General features: G+C 41.0%; 2 protein-coding genes and 1 pseudogene across 3 annotated transcripts; 1 reads left to right on the top strand and 2 right to left on the bottom strand.

Moving 5' to 3' along the window:
* Positions 1-1,101: 1,101 nt before the first annotated feature.
* On the bottom strand, positions 1,102-4,661 carry LOC115728635 (annotated as a pseudogene).
* A 4,294-nt stretch (positions 4,662-8,955) lies between these two features.
* LOC115728632 (NDR1/HIN1-like protein 6) lies at positions 8,956-10,357 on the bottom strand. Its single transcript, XM_030658959.2, has one exon. The coding sequence runs from the start codon at positions 10,006-10,008 to the stop codon at positions 9,250-9,252; it is 759 nt and encodes a 252-aa protein (XP_030514819.2). The 5' UTR covers positions 10,009-10,357; the 3' UTR covers positions 8,956-9,249.
* A 3,616-nt stretch (positions 10,358-13,973) lies between these two features.
* On the top strand, positions 13,974-15,298 carry LOC115728634 (protein EPIDERMAL PATTERNING FACTOR 1). 2 transcript variants are annotated; one of them, XM_030658961.2, is made up of 2 exons: positions 13,974-14,494; positions 14,919-15,298. In XM_030658961.2, the coding sequence occupies exons 1-2, from the start codon at positions 14,392-14,394 to the stop codon at positions 15,194-15,196; spliced, it is 381 nt and encodes a 126-aa protein (XP_030514821.2). In that variant the 5' UTR covers positions 13,974-14,391; the 3' UTR covers positions 15,197-15,298. The 2 variants fall into 2 exon arrangements, with proteins under 2 accessions (XP_030514821.2, XP_048137876.1); XM_048281919.1 differs by having other exon boundaries at positions 13,974-14,602.
* The last annotated feature ends 5,870 nt before the right edge of the window (positions 15,299-21,168 follow it).

The following is a 21,168-nucleotide window of genomic DNA, read 5'->3' as shown; positions in this document are numbered from 1 at the left end:
CCGCCAGAGCAGCGACGGGGTTTGCCGTGGAGACCGTGGTGGTGGCTCGGTGACTCTGAATCTAGCGGTGGAGAGAGAAAGGAAGAGAAATGGGATAAGATTGAATATTAGTGAATTATATTTGAACATGTAACCCATCAAAACCTAGCTCATGAATTACATTAAACAAATTAAAAGTCGATGGATGATATTGAATATTGGGCCAAATTTTGGGGACCACGTTACACAAATTAAAAGTTTCAGGGACGACTTTCCATATAAAACCAAAGTTCATAGATTATTTGAGCTATTATATCTACAATTTATACTGTCGAGATAATTTGTCATTTTATTACATGTCATATATTCTACGTAGTGCTAAGTCCTAGCTTATGCATTCGTGAGTGACAATGCCACGAACATTTTCAATCTTAGAGGTTCATAGATCGAATAGAATGATTGCATAAAGATCGTAGAATAATACATGACGATAAATCCATCGATTTAGCATTAAAAAAAAAAGGCCGAATAGAAGGGTTTGACAAGTTAGAGTATTTGAAGTCGACACCGAAATCGAAACCAAAGAAGAACGGGTCCTCAATTAATGCAATCCCAAATGACCGGTATCCGAATAAAGCGAAATCATTCGACATCGAAATGACCTGAACCCGACATACGCGTCTCCAAGAATCTAGAACATGTACTCTTCCGCGTTTAGGAACGAACGGAACACAAATCCACCTACTTCGAGGTCGACTCCTATCCACCGGTTTGCCACCTCTAATTATGTCTAGCTCGCATGCGGCAATATGCGTCCGAAAGAGACTGCTCATGAGATAGTATTTGCCAATGCAATTAGGTTTAAACTACATGGCCCAAAGAGAGAAGACTGATGGAAGAGTTCAAAAATCTTCTCTAGGCCCACAGCTTTGCCTTGTTTTTCTCCTGGATCGCTTTTGAGGGGCCGACCTTCCGCATCGCTTTCACTTGCGCTTGAAGTCGGATAGCTCCACCGTCCATCATCCAACCCTCGTCGATTCATTTCAATGAGGTGCTGAGCGGTCTGTTCGCGGTTGTCGGTTGACAAGATTGTTTTTTGTGTTCGAGTCAAACGTTTGAGCATGTTAGAAAGAAACAAATGCAATCCAATCTAATAATGCAGAACTCCCCAAAATCTGTACAAAGAATCGATTCTCCGAATGAAAGACGCTACGGAAGGATAATCAAGAACACCTAGTGACACGGAAAAAATTGTTGACAAATGGAAATTTTTTCTGAATGAAGAAGCTACAGATGTGCCGAACTCCCACGCTCTATTTCGCTTCTTGTTTCCGACCGCGAGGCCTAGTCGTTTGCCAGTACTCTTGCTTGAGTGCCACAAACTTGGCTGTCAGATCGTCGTAGTCGGGCAACTTGGGATGGACATGGGTTGGGGATTGAATCGGACACGAATTCGAGCGAGGAACTTTTTCCTTGAGCTTATCTTTTCGCCGTTCTGGGGGCATCGTCATGGTTCTTGAGTAGGGGGAGAGAACTTCATCCTTGAGACCTCGGATTACAGTAGTGGTGTCGCTTCCTGAAGAATCGGATCCCTGAGCCGTACTTTCCTTGTGCATGTTGTTCTTATTGAGCTTGGAATTCCTGTAGGTGAAAACATTATATACAGCAGAACCATTTTCAAAGCCGTTTCCTTTCTGTTGAAGTGGTATTGAAGACGACTTGACATCGAGTTTCTCATTCGTAAGACCTGGACAGTTGCACAAGCCTTCAATCAAAGTCTCCACTTTGTCGAGACGGGTTTGAAGTCCGGCAAGATGGCTCTGGTCACCGGTACAATGGTAACATGGATCTTCCAAGCTACATTTGTTTATTTTGCAGTTAGAGCTGGAGTCACGGTGCGACTTCGCTGAAACATACTTAGACCTGCACGAGCTGGAATGACTCCCCGAGTCAGGACTGAAACTTTGGCCTGCTTTCTGCCTCAAAGAAACCGACTGACCATTTTCTTCGGCATGGTTCATCTTCGGATGCTTCCCCTGGCAGCTATGGCTGAGCTTGTGAATCGAGTTCTTTCCAGGCTTGTCGTAGTAGACCACAAATTCACAATCCTCGATGCTTTGGTTGTCTCGGGACAGTGATCTCCTGCTCGACCTATTTCCAGATGGCGCCTCGCTTTTCCTGGAGCTCCTTGAAGTCGCCTTCTTCTCATCTGATGATTCGTACTCTTCAATGTAAACCTGATCAAGTTCAACTTCAGGTGTACCTTTTTGAAGGCCGAGTGAAGGTTTGAACTTGAATAGCCTCTGGTCTTGCCCATTTTCATCCACTTTGGGGAGTGACCGAAATTCCTCAACATCATCGAGATAGACTACCTTTCCTTCAGGAAATTGAGGTGAATTGCTTGAAGAGGATGAGGTGCTTATTATATCTATCCTTCGGTTCTGAAGCTACTTGAATGGAAGTGGCACTCTTAATTCCTTCAGGACCAGTCAATGCGAGATTGCTTGGCGAAAGCGAGGAGTCCGATAGATTGCTGGAAGGCCAAGAAACAATAGAGGTACATACAAAAGTATCTGCTGCATCTTGATGTAGTTTAGGATGAGATTGAGATGGTGTAGCCTGAAGTTCCTGTGCAGCTGCTACAGAGTCAACATGTATTACGGCTTCTGTTCCAATCTCTTTAGCTCTGGAAACCTGTACTCGAGATTCTTCGATACTGACATGGCTAATTGTAATTTCCTTATCCATCAATTTCTGTTCCATGTTTTCTTTCATCTGAATATTCCAGGGAAAAAAAGAAAAAGAAACCGTCAGCTTCGAAAGAAGATATGCCCATCTTTCCATACAATGATGTTACGGTTACCTGTCTTTGCAGCTCCGAAGAAAATTCGATCGCTAAGATCTCGGGCTTAGGGAAGCATTCCCTGGCAATTTCGTCCACTAATCTGTGCTTCGCATCATAGGGCACTGATTTGATGGAGAGGTAATCTCTTATCTGCATTTGCAGAATGCCATTAACTACATCAGTGAACTTAAATAAACAATTCAATGGTCATTAAATAAAGGTTGTAATGACTCCGACCTGACGGTTCACGAGATTTCCAGGGAATAATTCTACGGCAGTTGCAGCAAATCTGTTGCCATAACGCTCTCCAAAGAGCTTCCGGATCACGCGAAGCTCAGGTAAATCCCCGCATCTTGCAGATGCAAAGATGAGGCTTGAAACCGCTTCGTTGATATCATTTGGACAGTCCCTGAGAAGATTAATTTACAAGAGCAGAATCTTTGCGGATGAGAAAAGCGGGAGGCTACAATCACGAAGTAACAATATTCGAAGGTTGATTTTAGCAGAAATTGTGCTTTCATAGAAAAATCGCAGAAGTGATAAGTACCTGTTCCTGCGAATGTAGGACAAGTTGGCAATAACAAATTCGCAGAATTGATCAAGCAAATCGTAGACAGCCATGATGCTTTCATCTTTGAATAGCTGCTCAGCCTGATAAAAAATAGACCGGCAGTCATTAAGCAGATACAGAATCGCACTTTCGCAGTTGCTACAGCTCAATGAACTTGGTTAAACATTCTTCATCATCTCCCATCCGAACCCCATAAATTACCCCAAATTGTTATTGCGTATTCCTCACTAAAAGTTTTCTTCTTATTTCCTCGAAGCGCAGCCAATGCTTTGACACTCCTAAGAAGCTAAATATTCACTTATTTCCTCGAAAGGAGCTTCTTAAGACGACAAAAACTCATTTGACTATGACGAAGCAATCCTTCTATCAAGTAGCTAAATTTCAATCAGGTCTCTTCAAGTTTGCATCTCAGTGGACAAAATCAAGGAGCTGTGTTTGGTTCTTAAAATGAGAGGATTGATACTTTTTATCCAGTGGCGCCACACTACTGCAGAAATTGGAAAATTCATTTTCCGTCAGCTTGCTCGGACGCTCTAATTGATGAAAACCACAAAGAGAATGTATCGGCTATACACATTTATCAGGAAAACGAAACCGGCAAGCAATGGAGGAGCTTCACCCTCAAGCAATTGTTGTAAGAAAGGAGCATAAAACAGGGGAAGCAACAGGGGAATGACTTAACCCTCAACAGTATACTATATACTAAAAGCCACTATATGCTCAAAGCATGAATTGGTAAGATTCAGGCCGACCACTACGTACCCGCTCGATCGCCACATCTTCGTGGCCGTTCTTGACGAGCTGAGCGACGTCCTCGCGCAACTGCCTCACGATCGAACTCCTCTTGTTCTTCAGCAGCTTCAGCCGGCACTGCACTCTTCCGATCACCTTCTTGCTGCAACACAAAGGGCGTATGTTACCAAACACTACCATGTCTTTAGACGTCTCCATCAGCTTCAAATTTAAAAGGAACGATGAAACAGACACGATTGACAGGAAAAAACATCGCACGAAACTACCATTTGGAAGCTTTTCGCCACCCGAACAGGAGGTCGAACATGGCCGAGATGCTTTGGAAGCAGCTTCTTCTCGAGCCTTTGCAGGGTTCAAGAGATGAACACCGTGTCTTGAATCAGCAGGCCTCGCATGCCGGTCAGCTACTAACCCCAACAGGGAGACGAAGCACGGAAGCTGAAAACAAGTTCATGTTCCAGCTGGCGAAAAACTGAAGGTTGGTGGGAGAGAGAAGAAGAAGAAGATCGAACTGAAGCTACCGATGACGGTTCCTTTCTATTTCTCTCTTCTTCTTCTTCTTCTTTTTCCACTTTCAAGTACGAATTTTGCTTTGTCGTGGTCGGGTCATGGGCGTTATATTCAGGAAGAGTGGGCGTGAAAAACACAAACAGACGGTTCTCGTATGCCCCGGAAAACCGCTCCACTACGATGGAGGGACACGTGTCACAAACCCACCATAGCTATTTTCCCCACCTCTTCGTTCATATTAATCCTCAATTGTTTTCAATAGATTGTGGAGTTTTCGATCTCTTTCACGAGACAACGTCTAATTCATGGAACCGACGATATGTTATGTTGGAAAGAACCAACATTTCTTTCCTTAATTATTCAAAAAACAGATTAAAGAACAATTTGATGTCCTATTCTAAAGCACCCATTTGGGATTACTTTAAAGAAGAAAAAGAGAGGCAGGATTGATTCCTATCCACTAAAGAAGATTGCTGTGGCCTCCTTCCTTCCTTAGTAGATAAAGCAAGATTGGCTCAAAAGTTTGATACTAATCTTAAAAAAAAAAAAGGATCTTGAAGCATAAAGAGCAGAATCGATTCCTAACTTTTCTTAAAGAGTCCATCCTCCATCCTCACTCAGACAATCAAAACTACAGTACAATATCCTATAGAAGCAAGCGATCAAATAATAAATTAGACAGAATAAGAAAATAAATTGGATATAAGATTTATGTGATTTGGTCATAAAAGGATACGTCCATGAAGATAGAAGCAACAAATTTCACGAGAGATCAAATGCATACAATGGAGATTACAATTATACATCCGAGTCACTCAAACACTTTCGATATTTAATTCACTAGCAAAAATTCATCTTTGATACTCTTCATATATAACGTCAGCTTCCTATTTATAGGTAGGAGTTTGATCCAAAATAGAAAATCATTAATTAGAAAACCTACTTGAATTATAAAATTTTCCTTTTCGGGCTTAAATTCGAGAAATATTTTCACCACGGGAAATTAAATTTAGTGTGGGAGTTAAATTAATATTTTCGTGCAGCCGCAGAAAATTACTAACTACACAGTGGCGGGCAAGCTTCTATAGTTTCCCTATATATTCGGTCAAATCTGCTACTCGTGATTTAGCTCTGGTTCGATCTGCTATCTGTTTCCAGCAAGATGTGGATTGGTTAACCAGAAGTCAAGTGGGGCAGGATTAGAACTCTGTGCCGTTCTTTGGCTTAGTGTTAAAGTGGGTTTGGATGAAGAAAACCAACTGTTGGGAAAGCTTCTGTCCATTTTGCTGAAAACGAGAAAGCATCATCAGAGATTGATGATGACGATGATGATGATGAATTTAAACAAGCACGAGACTTTCCTGGCGATCCTTAGCCTACACGCTCTGACACCACATCCCCATGTGAATGAATTCTTTTATGCCCCCAGACCAAAGGCTGCGTCCTCGTTAGCGCAGTCAAAGTTCTGGTCATCTAACCCCATCCCCCTCTCTCTCTCTCTCTCTCACGCACTCGAATGATGTGTCTGGGCTGGTGACCAAACTTTTATGGCACGGCATGGAATGTGCGGCGGGATACTGAAGTGGGGTCGCTGCTTGCGCATGGAGGGTGAGCTTGAGCTGCTCCTGATTGCGACTGGAGACGCTCCCAAGGGGGTCAGGTCATTAGAATATGGTTTCTTTCTTGATTAATAAAAACCAGGATGGCTTAATCATTACAGAAAATAACCCAACTTTGCATGCTACGATTATAATTGTTTTGGACGTGAGCTACAAATGGTGATGAACACATAGGATTTCAGGTGCTTGTTGTAATGCTTGCGAGGAGCGCATTAGATTTTGGATTTTTGTGGGATGCATCTTATCATGTGTTTGAACTTCTCTTGGTCCTCTGGCTTCGTGAATTGGTTAAGTGGGTTCATGGCATTAGCTTTCACATTTTTGGTAGTTAAGGTAAATGGTGCTATTTCCCAGACATATGGACTTGGTTAGGTGTCCAACCAAACCCTCTTTTTTCTTTCTTTTCTTCTTCCTTTCTTGTGGAGAAGTCAGTTCACTGGTTGATTTTAGCCCATATTGTTTCTTTCCTAGTCAAGAAAAGAGATCGGATGATCATTAGGGCCATGGTTAAGCCATCACTTTTGTGTCTTAAGAAACTGTACATGAAATTCCATTGGTGCATCTATGCAGAAGTGATTAGTTTAGCATTGATAGATGCGGTAAACTGGCAGTGACCGTGATGAGAAATGGATTTGGTAGAGGAGTTCTCTTGTAGGATACCGTGGAATTGAATTGTTATTGCTCGAGCTTGGAAGACCAACAAGATGGGTCTGTAGCGAACCCTTTGGCATTGGCACATGGAGCCATAAAATTTCATGTGGATTTGGTCATGTGCCCAACCAAACATTAGTTGTTTGATCAATCACGTGTCCTTGTCAGAAAAACAACAGCCTCAATTCTCAATTTTCTTGTGAGCTGCAAGTTTCTACACAGATGACTGGCAACTGGTGGATGGAGGAGGGAATGAAGAACTTTACTTTTTGCTGGAGGTCTTGCTTCCAATTACCTAATACCTACTTCCATACCTGATCAGGTAAATGAAGGGATAAAAGGATTGTGGATTCTGTTCTATAGAGCTAAGCATTCACATTGAACAGGAACTTACAGATCTATCAAACAGGCCAAGAAATAATTTGTGATAGGAAAGAAAATAAAAGAAAATTTCTCTTACCTTTAGAAACTCTGATTTACCTGACATTTTTAAATTTGTGTGTATGATATACCCACTTGATATTTGTTCTACCATACCTCAAAGTGTCTTCAAATCATTAGCCTAGAAGGACCGATAACCCATGCCAAAAACTTTTTTGAGCACCTGGAGAGAACGATACATAGCACAAAGACGTCTTTCACTGACTCATCAATTGGAACTAGAATATCTTTTATGCCTTCTGTTAGCACCAGCAATGCTATTGCTGCGTAGACATGCCTAGTTCATAGAACTGCAAAGTTTCTGCTTGAAGAATGAAAGATGCTTGATAAGGATATTATGATGACTTAGGGCTTCGCAAAGTTTTAAGCTGTTCGAGAGGACTTTACAAGTTTCACATGGTACCTGCAGGATACAACTGCTTGGAGCACTGTGTGAACTAGTTTTAAAAGTTTGTATTCATGATTATTCCCTTATTATGTTGCATATATGGACTTTCTAGTAAGAAGAGTTTTTGACTCAAGAAGCCCTGCAAAGGAATGACAAAATTTCTGCGCCCTTTTGTGTATCTGAGCTGAAATTTACTGGTTGGGCTCCCTTTTCAAACTGCTGCTTATGCAAGTGTATCAAACAATGTCTTGCTTAACTAGTCCACATTATGGAAGCCCCGTGAGTTTGTCGCTTCTGCCTCACCGAGAATCTTCAACCCTTTCAACTACTTATATTTTCTTCCTTTTATTGCTTGGTTACATTTATGTGTTCGTTTCTTTTCTTTTCAAATTGTTACCAGTGACATTTCAGCATAAAACTGGAATTGACCTAATACTTGGCGATACGTATCCTGGGTTCTGGAGGGTACCTGTCCCGGGTTGACTCTGCATCAAGTATTCTGTCACTCATAAGATATTGCTTAATTGACAGAATAGTTATTAGCTTTTGATTCAAAGTTGCAAGAAATAACGTAGGCGCTCTGTGTGTTTCAAGATTAGGCAAAGATTCCACAGAAAAGATTGGGCTGGCTGTGGGCGAGGAAGGATTCATATCCCTGACCTTGTGGTCCATAGCCGCAAGCTCTAATGTTCTGAGCCTGTCTTTCACTAGTGGCACCGTGGCAATGGAGCTACATATGGAGGCAGCATATGCCCACAGGCCACAGCCATGGCTTATTTGAAGCAGAAGACGGCTTTGGTGGGGATTCCAGATTTCAAATGTACGAACTTATTCTCGTAGTGCATCCAATAATGCCTTCCGGGATCGTTTGTGTCATTGCTATACCTTAATTGCGAACGGAGATAAGGGAATTCACTTTGAAATACTTTTTTTGTTTTTGGAGAGCAATACATGGAGGAATCTCTATCAGGACGAATGTTGCTGCAGAAATAGTGGTCTTCTTATTCATCCTTCAGTATCATCTCCCATCACAGAGTGAGATGTTTTCAATGTTTTAGATTATTTCTTCTTCTAATTGTTACTGAGGATCTTCCTTCCAACAGGTAAATAGAGTATCCATATTCATGAAAAACAAGAACACAATGTAGCTCTGACTTGGTATTCTCGACTCTTTCCACTGGATCTTCCGGTCCTTCGGTTCTTCTATTTCACCTTTAGAGGCTTGAAAAAATTGCATTTTGGGTCAGCATTCCAGGACAGAAATGAGAGAACAAATTGGGTTCCAAGTCCAACAAAAGCCAATACTATACAATCTACACCTGCGGCTTTACGCCTCTGTAGCATATATGTTTACTTCCTTGATAAACAATTGAACAATTACAGTACAAGAAGCTCAGCGAAAGCCTCCGATCATTCAATTTCTCGGAAAGATGCAAAGGTGTTAGATGCTCCTGTTGTCCATTCTCGTCCCTAGATTTTGCCCAAGTCAATCTCATAGGTCGATATTGGGGACGCAGGTGTTCGATACGATTTGCGTCTTCTTGTTTGGCGACAAGTTATCCACAACCAAATCGCAGATGACGCGAACCGTGAACTGCTTCAGTGGGAAGGTCCCGATAACAATGCCAACCGGTACCTTAACAATCACATTCAATGGAATCTTAGCGGTGTGCCGGTTCTCCATCAAGGCTTCCTGGAGCCCTGACCCAAACTCGCTCTTTCCTTTCAACATGACTTTTATCATGGTTATGTTCTTGTGGCCTTGGTGGAAAGCCGGGAGCTGGCCATTACACAATGACGAATCCTGATAAGCGACCACGACCGAGCTGTCCTTGCCGTAGTTGAACCCTATGTTCTCGTTAGGATTGTTGGCCTTCACGGTCACCACGAACTCGGTATAGAGGCTGAAGTCCGGCTGCATGTCGAACGCATTGGTCGCAAAGTTTTCGACGGTGTAGGACGGGATCTGCGGCTGGTACACGGCATAGAAGTAGAAGGCGAAGGTGGCGAGGACGAAGACGAGGAGGAAGAGGGAGCAATAGCAGCAGCAAATGCACCTCAGGCAACAACTCCTGCCGCCGGACTTGTGGTGGCTCGAGTGGTACCGGGGGATGTTACGGCGGTAAGGGGGCGGGCGGATGCTACCCTGCTCCTGGAGCATCATGTATTTCGGCGGGTAGGGAGGTGGGGGTTCCATGCCGGTCGAGGGGTTGGCGTCCACGGGATACACCCTTTTGTGGGCATAGTCCATAGAATTCCTGGGTGGAGAAGGAGGAGAAGAAATTTTTTTTTTTTTTTGGAGTTTTTGGTTTCTTCTTCTCCCTCAATTCCAAAACGAGGGCATGGGGTGGATGGAGAGAAGTGGGATGGTTTTAGGATCGTCCGCTGATCAAGGGCATTGTTACATATGTGCGGACGTAGACATGCTCTAAAGGATGGCCTAAGCTTTTTTGTTAACTGTCGAGGTTTGTGGGACTCAACTGACAATCTATTTATTCCTCCCTCTTTCAACCGACTAGCATCTGCCATTTTCGTCCTATCGAGAAACTAGGTTTACTTCCTTTCCTAGTGGAAAAACTAGAAATACTCCCTTTCCTTTCCTTGTTGCCCAGATTTGACGAGGGCCATCGCAGCCTCGTCGGCTGCCGACGAGGTCAAGAAGGAGGTGGCCCTCGATCAAATTTGGCGAGAGCTTGTGGGCCCTCATTAGTAGCCGGCGAGGGCGGGCAAGCCCTCACCTAGTGACCGATAAGGGTCACCGGCAAAAATTAAAGAAAAAACGAAAGAAAGAATAGGAAAAAATAATTAAATAATCAATTTCAAAAAAATAATTAAAAAATCAATTTAAAAAATTTGTTAAAAAAATGTCAATGTCAACACTAGTCACGCCATTTAGGACGAATGTCATTCACATTAGTGATTTCCAGCCAAAATTGACTGGATGGACTCAATTAGTTCAAATGCAAAAGGTTTGAAACTAAATTAGCACAACTGAAATATTTATGATTGAATTGACACTAATGTAATATATTTTGAATTTTTCTTTGTACTTTTTCCCGTGAAATGAACTCCGTAATCTTCATTGGAAATGGATGATAAATGTTGTTCTTGGTGGGCAAAGCTAGATGATATATAGTTCAGTGCAATTTAAGCAATTGCTGATTGCTTCCTATCCCAATTCATGCAGCCAACATATCCGGTACATCTAAAGAGGAAAGGTCATAGCTCAGCACAAACTAGTATGAAATCTTCCATTAATGTTAGAGCTTCATAGTCAAATGTGTACAAATGACTCAAAGAAAAGAATGAACTATAATTTGATTCACCAGATCGATTCTTGAAACTCAGCCAAAGTATTAGCTCAGAAACATCTCGTTATTGGCCGCGGGCAAGACACGATTATCGCCGACCTGCAACCACGAGACCTCGCCAGGGCAAACGAGACGATCGAGACCACGAGTCTCTTCACTTTGACTGCTATCTTCCTCAACTTCTTACACCTGATGACCGTCCTCTTCCTCCTCTTCCCTAAGCTGTCTGGGGACGCCAACTTGTACGTCCTCAAGAATGCTCGCCGGTGCCTTGCCCTCTCGTCACGTGTAACGCGACTCCACTCATCACGCTTGGACACCGTCCTCCACCGATCATCGGTCTCACCGCCGTTAGGCCGTTTCGGGATCGCAGTTCAAGAGATCATAGCCACGGGAACTAGCCGGGCTCGACCGGAGGAAATTAGCTGAACTCCACCGGAAGCCAGCGTGTTTGACCATAGCGTTCATGGCTAAAAGAGATGGCAAAATATACGTAATACACCAACGCATAATCTGGTAAAGATGGCCAGCTCATTCTGTTCTTATATAGTGACGAGAACTGAATCAAGAGTCTCCATAGATGCCGCCCAAAACTGTTCCCTCCTTGGCGGGCGCTTGCGGTCTCTGGAACCGTGATTGACTTTACAACTAGTCAAACCGGCTCATCAATTCAAGAGCAACGCTGCACGAAAAGTCAAATTGCCCAACAGCCAAAGGGTGCAGTCCAATCACGTCAACGTTAGTTAACAATAAAGTTCAGAGGCATCGTAATCCCTCGTCGTTTCAATCTTACGTGAACCGTATTTTCTTGGGTGTGCCAAGCTCTACAAAGTTGACGTTTGACCAGAGTATTGGCCAAGTCAACGCAAAGTGAATGGAGGGAGGAGCTCTGCGAAAAACGTGCCGGTCAACGCCTGCTGCTCCGTACGTCGCAGGTTTCAGACGCAGAAGCCGGTGAAGCATTGTTGTCGCAAGTTTAGTTCGTCAACAATGAGAATAAGCATAGTCAATTGCTAGAAACATTCGACATGTGAAACCCGGTTTCACAAGATGATGCTTCCTGCATCAAACCTAATGTCGTTTTGACTTACGTTAGTCAAATGGACTGATTCTTCTTCGATTTTCTATCTTCAGGTAAAGAGTAAAATGTCGCCTGGGCTAGGCCTACCCATCAATAGAAAAATGTTGGATTGCTACATCCATCCCCAAACTATTATCATGTCATAATAAAAATCACGCACTAGAACTCCCGTGACCTATTTTCCGTGTCACGAAAATCCTAAACTAGTATATCCATGTCACATTATCTAAAAACTAATTTTTATGTCACCAAATAGACATCTTACATCAGAAAATATGCTTTTTTTTTTCCCTAAGAAGTCCGTCAAGTTTCGAAATTTGCTAAAATGCACAATTCAATATGACAAGAAAATTAGTCGGGGTAAACATAGAACGAGCGTATCAATTCAAGATTTTTTGTGACATGAAAATTAGTTTGGAATAAATGCGGCACGTGTACAAGCTTCAGATTTTGTATGATGTGGAAATTAATTTGGGGTAAATGTGGTATATGTGTATCAATTTGGGATTTTTTTTTATTAACCCAAACACTTTATACCGTTTTTGTAACTTGACGGGCTTGATCCGGGTTTGTATCTGAATGACCTTGTCCAAGCCAATAGTCTTCAAGCACGTCCGGCCCGTACTCATGTTTAGGAACCAATCCAAAGCCGTGCGAGCATCCAATAAGTTGAGATTTTCCCATCGTTTTAACTAGGAGGAATTTTTTGACCAAAAAAAAAAGGAGGAATTTTCGATTAAAAAAAAACTAAGATAATTTAAAAAATCTTAAATCTATTACACTTGTACCAATTTGATCCAAACTTTTTAATTATGCCGATTGTACCAAACTTATTCACATTTGCAAGTTAAATCCATCCGGGTCAATTTTGACCAGAAAATATCCGACATGCATGCCGACCATCCTACAAAGCACTGGAGGTGCTAGCGTGAATTTTTATAGTTTTTTTTTCTTTTTCTTATCTTTTAACTCCCTTGCTGGCCACATGTGAGGGCCAACGAGGGTTGCCAGCCACAGGCGAGGATCGAGACGCCCTCACCGGCTTTGGGTGAATGACGCAATGCTCTCGTGGGCTTCTGGAGAGGCCATTGTGTGCCCTCATTGTGGTCGGGGAGGGCCTAGGCAAGGCCCACAACGTACTCGCTGGCCAAATCAAGGGCCCGTGGCCCCTGGCCAAGATCCAGCGAGAGCATCCTAGCCCTCACCTAAGTTCAAAAAATAAAATGCAAAGAAATGAAAAAATTTACAAAAAATAAAGAAATCTTTGAAAAATTCAAAAAATTATTAAAATACTATTAAAAATGTATAAGCCAGCATTGGTTGTGTCTACGACGATATTTGTGTTAGTGATTTTTGGCTAAAATTGATATGATAAACTCAATTAGTATAATTAAAGAGTTTAAGTCTAAATTAAGATGATTGCATAAAACTTAGAAATGTTTTTATTTTTGGTTGATATTTTTCGCGTTTCAACTAACCCTGTATCTTCTGACCAAAAAAGGAAAAAAGCTAACCCTGTATCTCACTTAAGCCAAGCATTGTTCCAATCCGATGGAGTACCAGTCCAGTCACGTCAAACTGTAATGATATCAATGCTCTGAACTCCAGGCTTTCGATCGCTGAAGAATCTGACGTGCAACGTTGAATCGTCTGTGCTGTCCTCAGTGGCGGGTAGTCCAAAGGAATAAGAGTTAATGAAAAAGCTCGAAGTTCATCAATGGTGGTCGTTGGCCAACATTAATGGCGGTCACATAATTGACCACCCTTGATGCCTTGTCCCGAGTCCTTCTTTTAACTCAAGACATGACGATGGGGGGAAGTGAGTCGACGAGCTCGCCGTTTCATTTATTGTCTGGACTCACGGAGGACGAGCACTTCCAGAGTTCTTCGACCATCATCCAAAACCCATGAGATCTTCTTCTTCCATTTGAGGCGCGCAATAAGCTTCCAGTGCTGTTACATGTGAGCTCTCTCTGCGGGTGCCATCATCGTCTTTCATGTGACCTTCCCTCTTAGGGTTTTGCGTGGACACATACCCTCGCCTGTGATCTGCTTCAATACAGATATCCTTTTGGGCTCGTGAATATTTAAACATGGCCTGAGCCTTCCGTCTGGTGGAATGGTCTCGGTAAGTGACTGACGGAGAGGCTCACAATTCTTCTGGTCTTGATATTACTGTCAAGGGAGAGAGATTCGAGAGAGAGAGAAGAGGAGTAAAAAATACTACAGATTTGCGAAAGGAATGAAGGGTTCTGCGCTTGTTGCTGCTTCGCTCCTCATTCTTCTCCTTCTTGTTGTTCCTCATTCTACCGTCTCCGCGAGGCACATCAGCCGACCGAGCTCGAGTATGAGACTCTCTCTTTGTCATATACTCTTAAGTTTTTCAAGGATAAGATTATGTTGTAGACTGATTTTACAGAAGTATTTGATGAGAGTTTCTTCCCGTTTCGAAGGTACTTGAGTTCTGTTCAAACTGCTGAGGTGGTAGACTTGATTTGTGGCACCATTTGTCATAACGTGTGGAGTCTTGTACAATCTCATTTCGCAGAGCTAATATTACTATGCTTCTACAAAAAAACAAAATGCATATAAATCTCACTATGACTTATTTCAGGAGTTTGAGTTTAAGTTACTACGCTTCTGCATGCTCATATGTGCTTCAGTTACTGTAGAAGAAAAATGATTTAAGGGGTACTTTTCATTCGATGGAGCTTCAATAGTTATCTCTCAGTCTTCATCTTATGAAAGCTATAACAATGGGCGTTTCAGATCACGGACACCGACACTCAACCCGGCCTAAGGCGAAGGTCGAGCACGTGGCGAACCCGAACTTCTACTGGGAAAGGAGACTGTCGATGAGGCCAGGTAGGGCAGACACGGTCCGGATCGCCGGGTCGAGCTTGCCGGACTGTTCGCACGCCTGTGGCTCGTGCTCGCCATGCAGGCTGGTCATGGTCAGCTTCGTGTGTGCATCAGTTCAGGAGGCGGAGACATGCCCCATGGCTTACAAGTGCATGTGCAACAAGAAGTCTTACCCTGTCCCATGATCTTTTTAATCGACCAACATCACCAACGCTTGTTCCCTTGTTCCTAAGACACTGTAACATAAATGATCCTGGCACAATGACATTTTCTTTGGGCACCTTTTTCTCAGAAAATTTTTCTTTGTTAGGCCTAAAAAAATAGGATTTATCTTGTTAGAGCATCACGGTTTGGGATTGTAATTGGTGGGTGCCTTTCTCTTTGGTCCATCATTAAAGAGCCTCTTCGCATTAATCGAATTTCATAAGAGTAAAAATCAAGCGCTCATAGAAACAGAATATCACACAAAAGATGTTGAGAAATTTTTAGAAAACATGACACAAATGGTTCATAAACTTTGATCCAATATGCAATGTGGTTCCTGAACTTTTAATTCGAACAATATGATCCATGAACTTTAGTCTAATGTGTCATGCGATCCCTAAACTTTTCATTTGTTCAATATAGTTCCTGAATTTTTGTAACATATTCAACTTAGTAGTCTCAAACCATAAGAAAAATATTTAATGTCGTCCCCGAACTTGAATAAATTGAATGACTACATTGAATATCTGCCTATAGTTTAGGGACTAAGTTGAACATGTTCTTCATGAACCATATTGGTCAAATTAAAAGTTTAGGGATCGCATTACACATAGTAGGTTAAAATTTAGAGACTATATTGGTCAAATTAAAATTTCGGAGACTACGTTGCACATCAAGCTAAAAGTTTAGGGACTATTTATGTCACTATCCCAAATTTTTATTGAGATAATTTATTGAATAATGTGGTTTAACTAGGTGCTTAAATTAGGGCATCTCCATTCAACACTCCTTTCTATACTCAAACCCATCCATGGTCATTGGGGACCCTTTGCTTTTGATGAAAGAATGTGCATGTACCTATTTACTAATTCCCGATATGTTGATAAGTTATTTTTCCCAGTAGGTTAAGTACGTATTTACTTTTCGAATATGAAAAGTTAATGAAAAATCGAGAAAATATTAAAATCAATATAACTAATCACTTCATATCCTGATATTTATTAACATCTGTACATGATTAATAGCTTCTGCATAATGAAGTTGTTCAATGCATTTGTAGTTTGTAATCTTTACACGACAATACTTTAAGCCGCTGAGTTTTATCTCTAGTATTTTATGCCCATGGAACTGTAGAACCACCTAATGCAAACTAAAATATTAAGACTCCGTTTATTTCGCGAAAAATGTGATATTTTTGAAAAATATTTTCCAAAAAGTCATTTTCCAAGAAAATGAAAATACTTTCGGTGTTTGGGTGAAACCTAAAAATGAACTAGAAAATATATTTCGCTGTTGATGTGAAAAATCTGATTTGATTTTCCTTAGAAAAATAACCAAAATAATCTAATTTTTAATTATTTCTATTTTATTTGTCCTTCTTCCTCCGCCGATCGCCGAGAATCGGGTGACGGTGAGGACAAGCTCACCCAAGACCGACGAGGCTCGAGCTTGCTAGATTCCGACGAGGCTCGAGCCCTTGCCGGATCTGTGGGCTTATCGCTTGCCAAAGGTCGGCGAAGCCCGAGACTTTTCTAGATTGGCGAGATCTAGCCTTGCCGACCTTGGGCGAGCTCGTCCTTGGGCGTGACCGGGTCGCCGACAACCAACAGAAGAAGAAGAAAAAAAAGAAAGAAAAAGAAAGAAAAGAAAAATAAAGGAAAAAAACTAAAAACTTAAAAATGAAGAAAATAATAAAAGGTAATTTAAAATTTGATTTTAAAAAATTTATTTTTATAAGAACAGATGTTTTGTTAACTAAGGACCCGAGTCCAAGCACCGAGGACCCATGCACGACCTTTGTGGACCCAAGCCTAAGTGTGAGGACCATAGGTCAAGCGTCGACCAACCCATCACTACCTTTATGGACCCGAGCACATGTGCCAAGGCATTGGGCACGGGCACCAAGGCTTTGGGCCTAGCCTCGATGGACCTGAGCATAGGCATTGGGGGCCTAGTCCCTACCTCGATGGACTCCGGCCTGAGAGCCAGAGACCTGTTCTTCAACGTAGTGGACCCGAGAACCAGCATTAGGTCTCTCGTATCCAAGCATAGAGTTTCGGGGTCTAAGTGCCGATACCTAGTCAAATTTTGGAAAATGCTTTCTGATTTTTCAAAGAAAAAATGATTTCTTGAATTTCAACATAGGTTTTCTGTTGAGTAGAAAAATATTTTTCGTTGACTCGTTTTTCTAAGAAGATTAATTATCAAAAAATGAGGAAAATATTATTTTTTACTAAACAAACGGAGTCTTCATTCTGTTCATAAATTCAGGGAAATGATGTCACGTCATTGGTGAATATAAAGCTCCACAATTCGGTCAAGTTCTTACGCAATCCATGGATGAAAAGGAGATCATGTCTGGCTGCGATCGCGGAGAGACTGGACCACGAGGGGAAATCTCTTTCTTTCTTTCATTAGATCTTATCTTTTAGTGGACCTAGCGTCGATCGCGAGTTGCCTTAGTTTCTCAACCTCACAAGTCGCAACGTGACCAATTACTTCAACGTCGTATCATACATTCCAAAAAGACATGATGCGCCCACATAGGCAAAGCGACCCAGCACCATATGCTTTTGGCATTATACATGACGCCTCCGTCCATCCGGACAAATCACTGGGTATCGGATGTCACGATTCATCTTTCCAAACTGATGATGTTGCTTTTGAATGCATGATAAATGGATGAGAACATATTCGTCTCGGGGAATAATTAGACACTTCTTATTTTAGGGTATGTGAGTTAGGGCACAAACAAAAAAACAAAGGATACAATCAAGCACCGAGGTTTTCTTCTTCTATCTTCGAAAGAAAATTGTATTCATTAGTTAAAATGATGCTCGAGAAGTACATAGACTTCATAGCCAAGCAAATTGAAAAATTGCAAAGCCTAGAATACTGCAAAACAAAGTCAAATTCAGAAAACAAGAAGGATCAACAGAGCACGAGCAGGTTAAGCTTGAGAAATTTTTTTTTTTTCCTTTTTGTATGTTTAGAGGGGAGAAAGTCTCTTCTTTATCTTTTACATTATTGAATCTTATCTTCTAATGGACTTAGCATCGGTCCTCTTAGGTTTTTCAACCTCGCCAGTAAAAACATGTGCAAAGAAAGTAAGGACACTTTGAACGCATGATTAGAATTAATTGATGAGCTCATATTCATTTCTGAAAACATTTACTGGCTATTTTCTTTTTTAAGAATATGAGGGTACAATCAAGCTATAAGTTGATAAAATTTATTGCTCAAATTGCACTTAGGAATCAATACGTGACATTAGCCTATGATATATTTTTGCTCCGTTTGTTTTGCGACAAATGTTTCGTTTCTAGAAGATGTTTTTCAAGAAGTGATTTTTCAGAAAAATGATGATATTTTGGGATATTTGGCTGAAACTTGAAAACGAACTGGAAAACATTTTCCTCCGTTTGGTAAGGAAAATCAATTTTCACTGTATACGTCTTTTAAGAATTTTTTTATTTTTTACTTCTTATTTAAAAAATTCAATTTTTTAATTATTTTTTATGCTTTTCTATTGTATTTTCCTATTTATTTATTTATTTTCTTTTCCTTCCTTCTTTAGCCGGCGACCGACCGACGAACCTCGGCCTCCATGGATCTGGTGAGCTAAAGCTCATCTTGCTGCCTTGATGTTGGCTTGCCACAAGCCGGCGACTGGCAAAAAAAGAAGGAAGAAGAAGGATAGAGGAGAAGAAGGAAAAGAAAAAAAATTAAAACAAAAAATTTTGAATTTTTTAAAAAATAAATAAAAAATGAAAAGAAAGTATAAAAATAATTAAAAAGAAAGGAAATGGAAAAGGGAAGAGGAAGGAAAGATGAGAAAAATATTTTTCTCGCTTTTGAAAGAGTTTTTTTCGTGGGTGGCAAAAGTTTTCATTGACTAGCTTATTTTTCGCAAACCAAACGACGAAAAATTCAGGCAATATTTTCCTAGAAGTTTTTTTCCGCAAAACAAATGAAGCATTGGTGCTCAAGATTCTAATCTCTTATGCATATTAATAGTACATTCAATTTTCTTAAGAATATGTTCATATAACTTTCTATTAATTAAAGCAGTTGATCATGGATTTTACTTATAAATTTTCAAATCTAGATCGGGGGAGGATAGCTCATAGATGTAGAACTAAATCGGGAGAGTTCAAACTCTTATATCTAAAACTAGATTGGGAGAAATTTTCTCCCAGATCTAGATCGGTAGGTAAGAAGAAACAAGAAGAGTGCGCCAAAAAAAAAAAAAATCACTGATAATTTTAGAGAGAGAGGAGAGGGTGAGACTAACTCAGACCTTGCCACGACCAAGATTGAAGAGCACGATTGAGTGAGGGAAGTGGAAGAGAGTTAATTTTGATTGGTGCTTTTAAACTCCGATCAAGCTAAGTTAATTTGGCGAAACGTATTGCTCAGATTCACTTGGAAATCAACATGTGCTATTACCCTATCGTACATTTGATTCTCAAGCCTAGCCTTGAGCCGAAGATAAAAACCATTGAGCACCTAACCTCACACGTAAAAGAAGATGTTAATTAGTACAGTAAATTACTAAATATCTTGATACTTAGGAACATTAATCCATGATTAGCAACTTTTGCATGATGAAGTCAAGCGTTAGGAAATGACGATTATAGTGGATATTTCAAGCTTGTCGCTTCAATTTTATGCCCATGGAATTGTAGAGCCACTCAATGCAGCCAAGATGCTTAAACTTGCTCATTCATTCAGTGAGATCATGCCACATTATCATTAAACATAAGCTTCGGAAATGAGACGAGTTGTTAGGCAACAAGAAAATCGTTCTTACGCAACACCCAATGCGCTTGCACTTTGAGTTTACAGTGCGGCATCATTTTCAAGAAGAAAATCACTTTGCTAATTGGCTTGTTGATAAGCGCTTGGATACTAGTTTCTTTTCATCACCTCCTACATTTCATATTTTATTAGGTGATAAAATAAGAATGTAAATTCATGGTGTTAATTTTTTTTAAAAAAATTGAGCCCATTTTTCATTTAAAAAGAAAAAGAACAAGAGGAGGTTCCAATCAAATCATGAAAATCGTAATTTGACCAGAGAGTCGAAAGACTAAAGGTTGCCTCGCCGGCAGTGACTAGGTAGGAGTGCTCGCTCTCCTCTGGTGCGAATTATTTCAAGTGCTTGTCACTTATCAGATGTGACCTTTGATATTGATTTTTGCGTTTAATTACCATTTTGTGTGTGTGTGTGTTTGTGTTTTGAGGGGAGAATAAGTCTTTCCTTTATCATTTACATTATCGAATCTTGTCTTCTTGTAAACTTCAGCAATGGTCCAATTAGGTTTTTCAACATCGCAAGTCAAAACATGTGCAAAGAAAACAAGGGTACTTTGAATGCATGGTTAGATTTAATGAATGAGCTCATTCCTAACTAAGACTAAGCACACACGAAAAAGCGGAACACATAATCCGATGTTGCTTCATTCTTCTGAATTATACATAAAAAAAAAGAACTTGGACTCTAAGTTTTTGGGCCACCTGTACATGGCAGAAACTTGGAGTCCAAGTTTGACCTCTCTTTTCCTTGAAGCCGCCGCCTGGGCGTCGTTTTTGGAGAGTCGTCCCCCACCGTCCCTCTCTTCCTCCCCCTTCTCTCTCTCTCTCTCTCTCTCTCTCTCTCTCTCTCTCTCCATCTTCCCTCTTTTGAAGCTCTCTTACAAGCTCTTAATTGAGCCTACTTAGTCTTTGAATTGGCATTTTCTTTGTTTTGATTGGCTCTCTTTTCTCTCTCCGTTCTGTTCTGAAAGTTTGTGTGCTTAAAAAATTTATGCATATTATCTTAGATGAATGAGAAGATCAGTTCGACCATTCGTACAATTGACAACGATCGAAAGGAAGATGTTCGTGACATGGCTCCACGACCTCTTTGAGAGTAGACCGCTCTCCTCTCCTTATTTGAATTAAAATTAAA

Source organism: Rhodamnia argentea, chromosome 7, assembly GCF_020921035.1.
Source record: "Rhodamnia argentea isolate NSW1041297 chromosome 7, ASM2092103v1, whole genome shotgun sequence".
Classification (NCBI taxonomy): Eukaryota; Viridiplantae; Streptophyta; class Magnoliopsida; order Myrtales; family Myrtaceae; genus Rhodamnia; species Rhodamnia argentea.
This window is presented reverse-complemented; position numbering and strand designations above follow the sequence as displayed.

Coding starts and splice junctions, on each gene's coding strand:
- LOC115728632 (XM_030658959.2), bottom strand. CDS start 10,008: ATGGACTATGCCCACAAAAGGGTGTATCCCGTGGACGCCAACCCCTCG.
- LOC115728634 (XM_048281919.1), top strand. CDS start 14,392: ATGAAGGGTTCTGCGCTTGTTGCTGCTTCGCTCCTCATTCTTCTCCTT. Junction 14,603..14,918: donor AGTTTCTTCCCGTTTCGAAG/GTACTTGAGTTC, acceptor TGGGCGTTTCAG/ATCACGGACACCGACACTCA.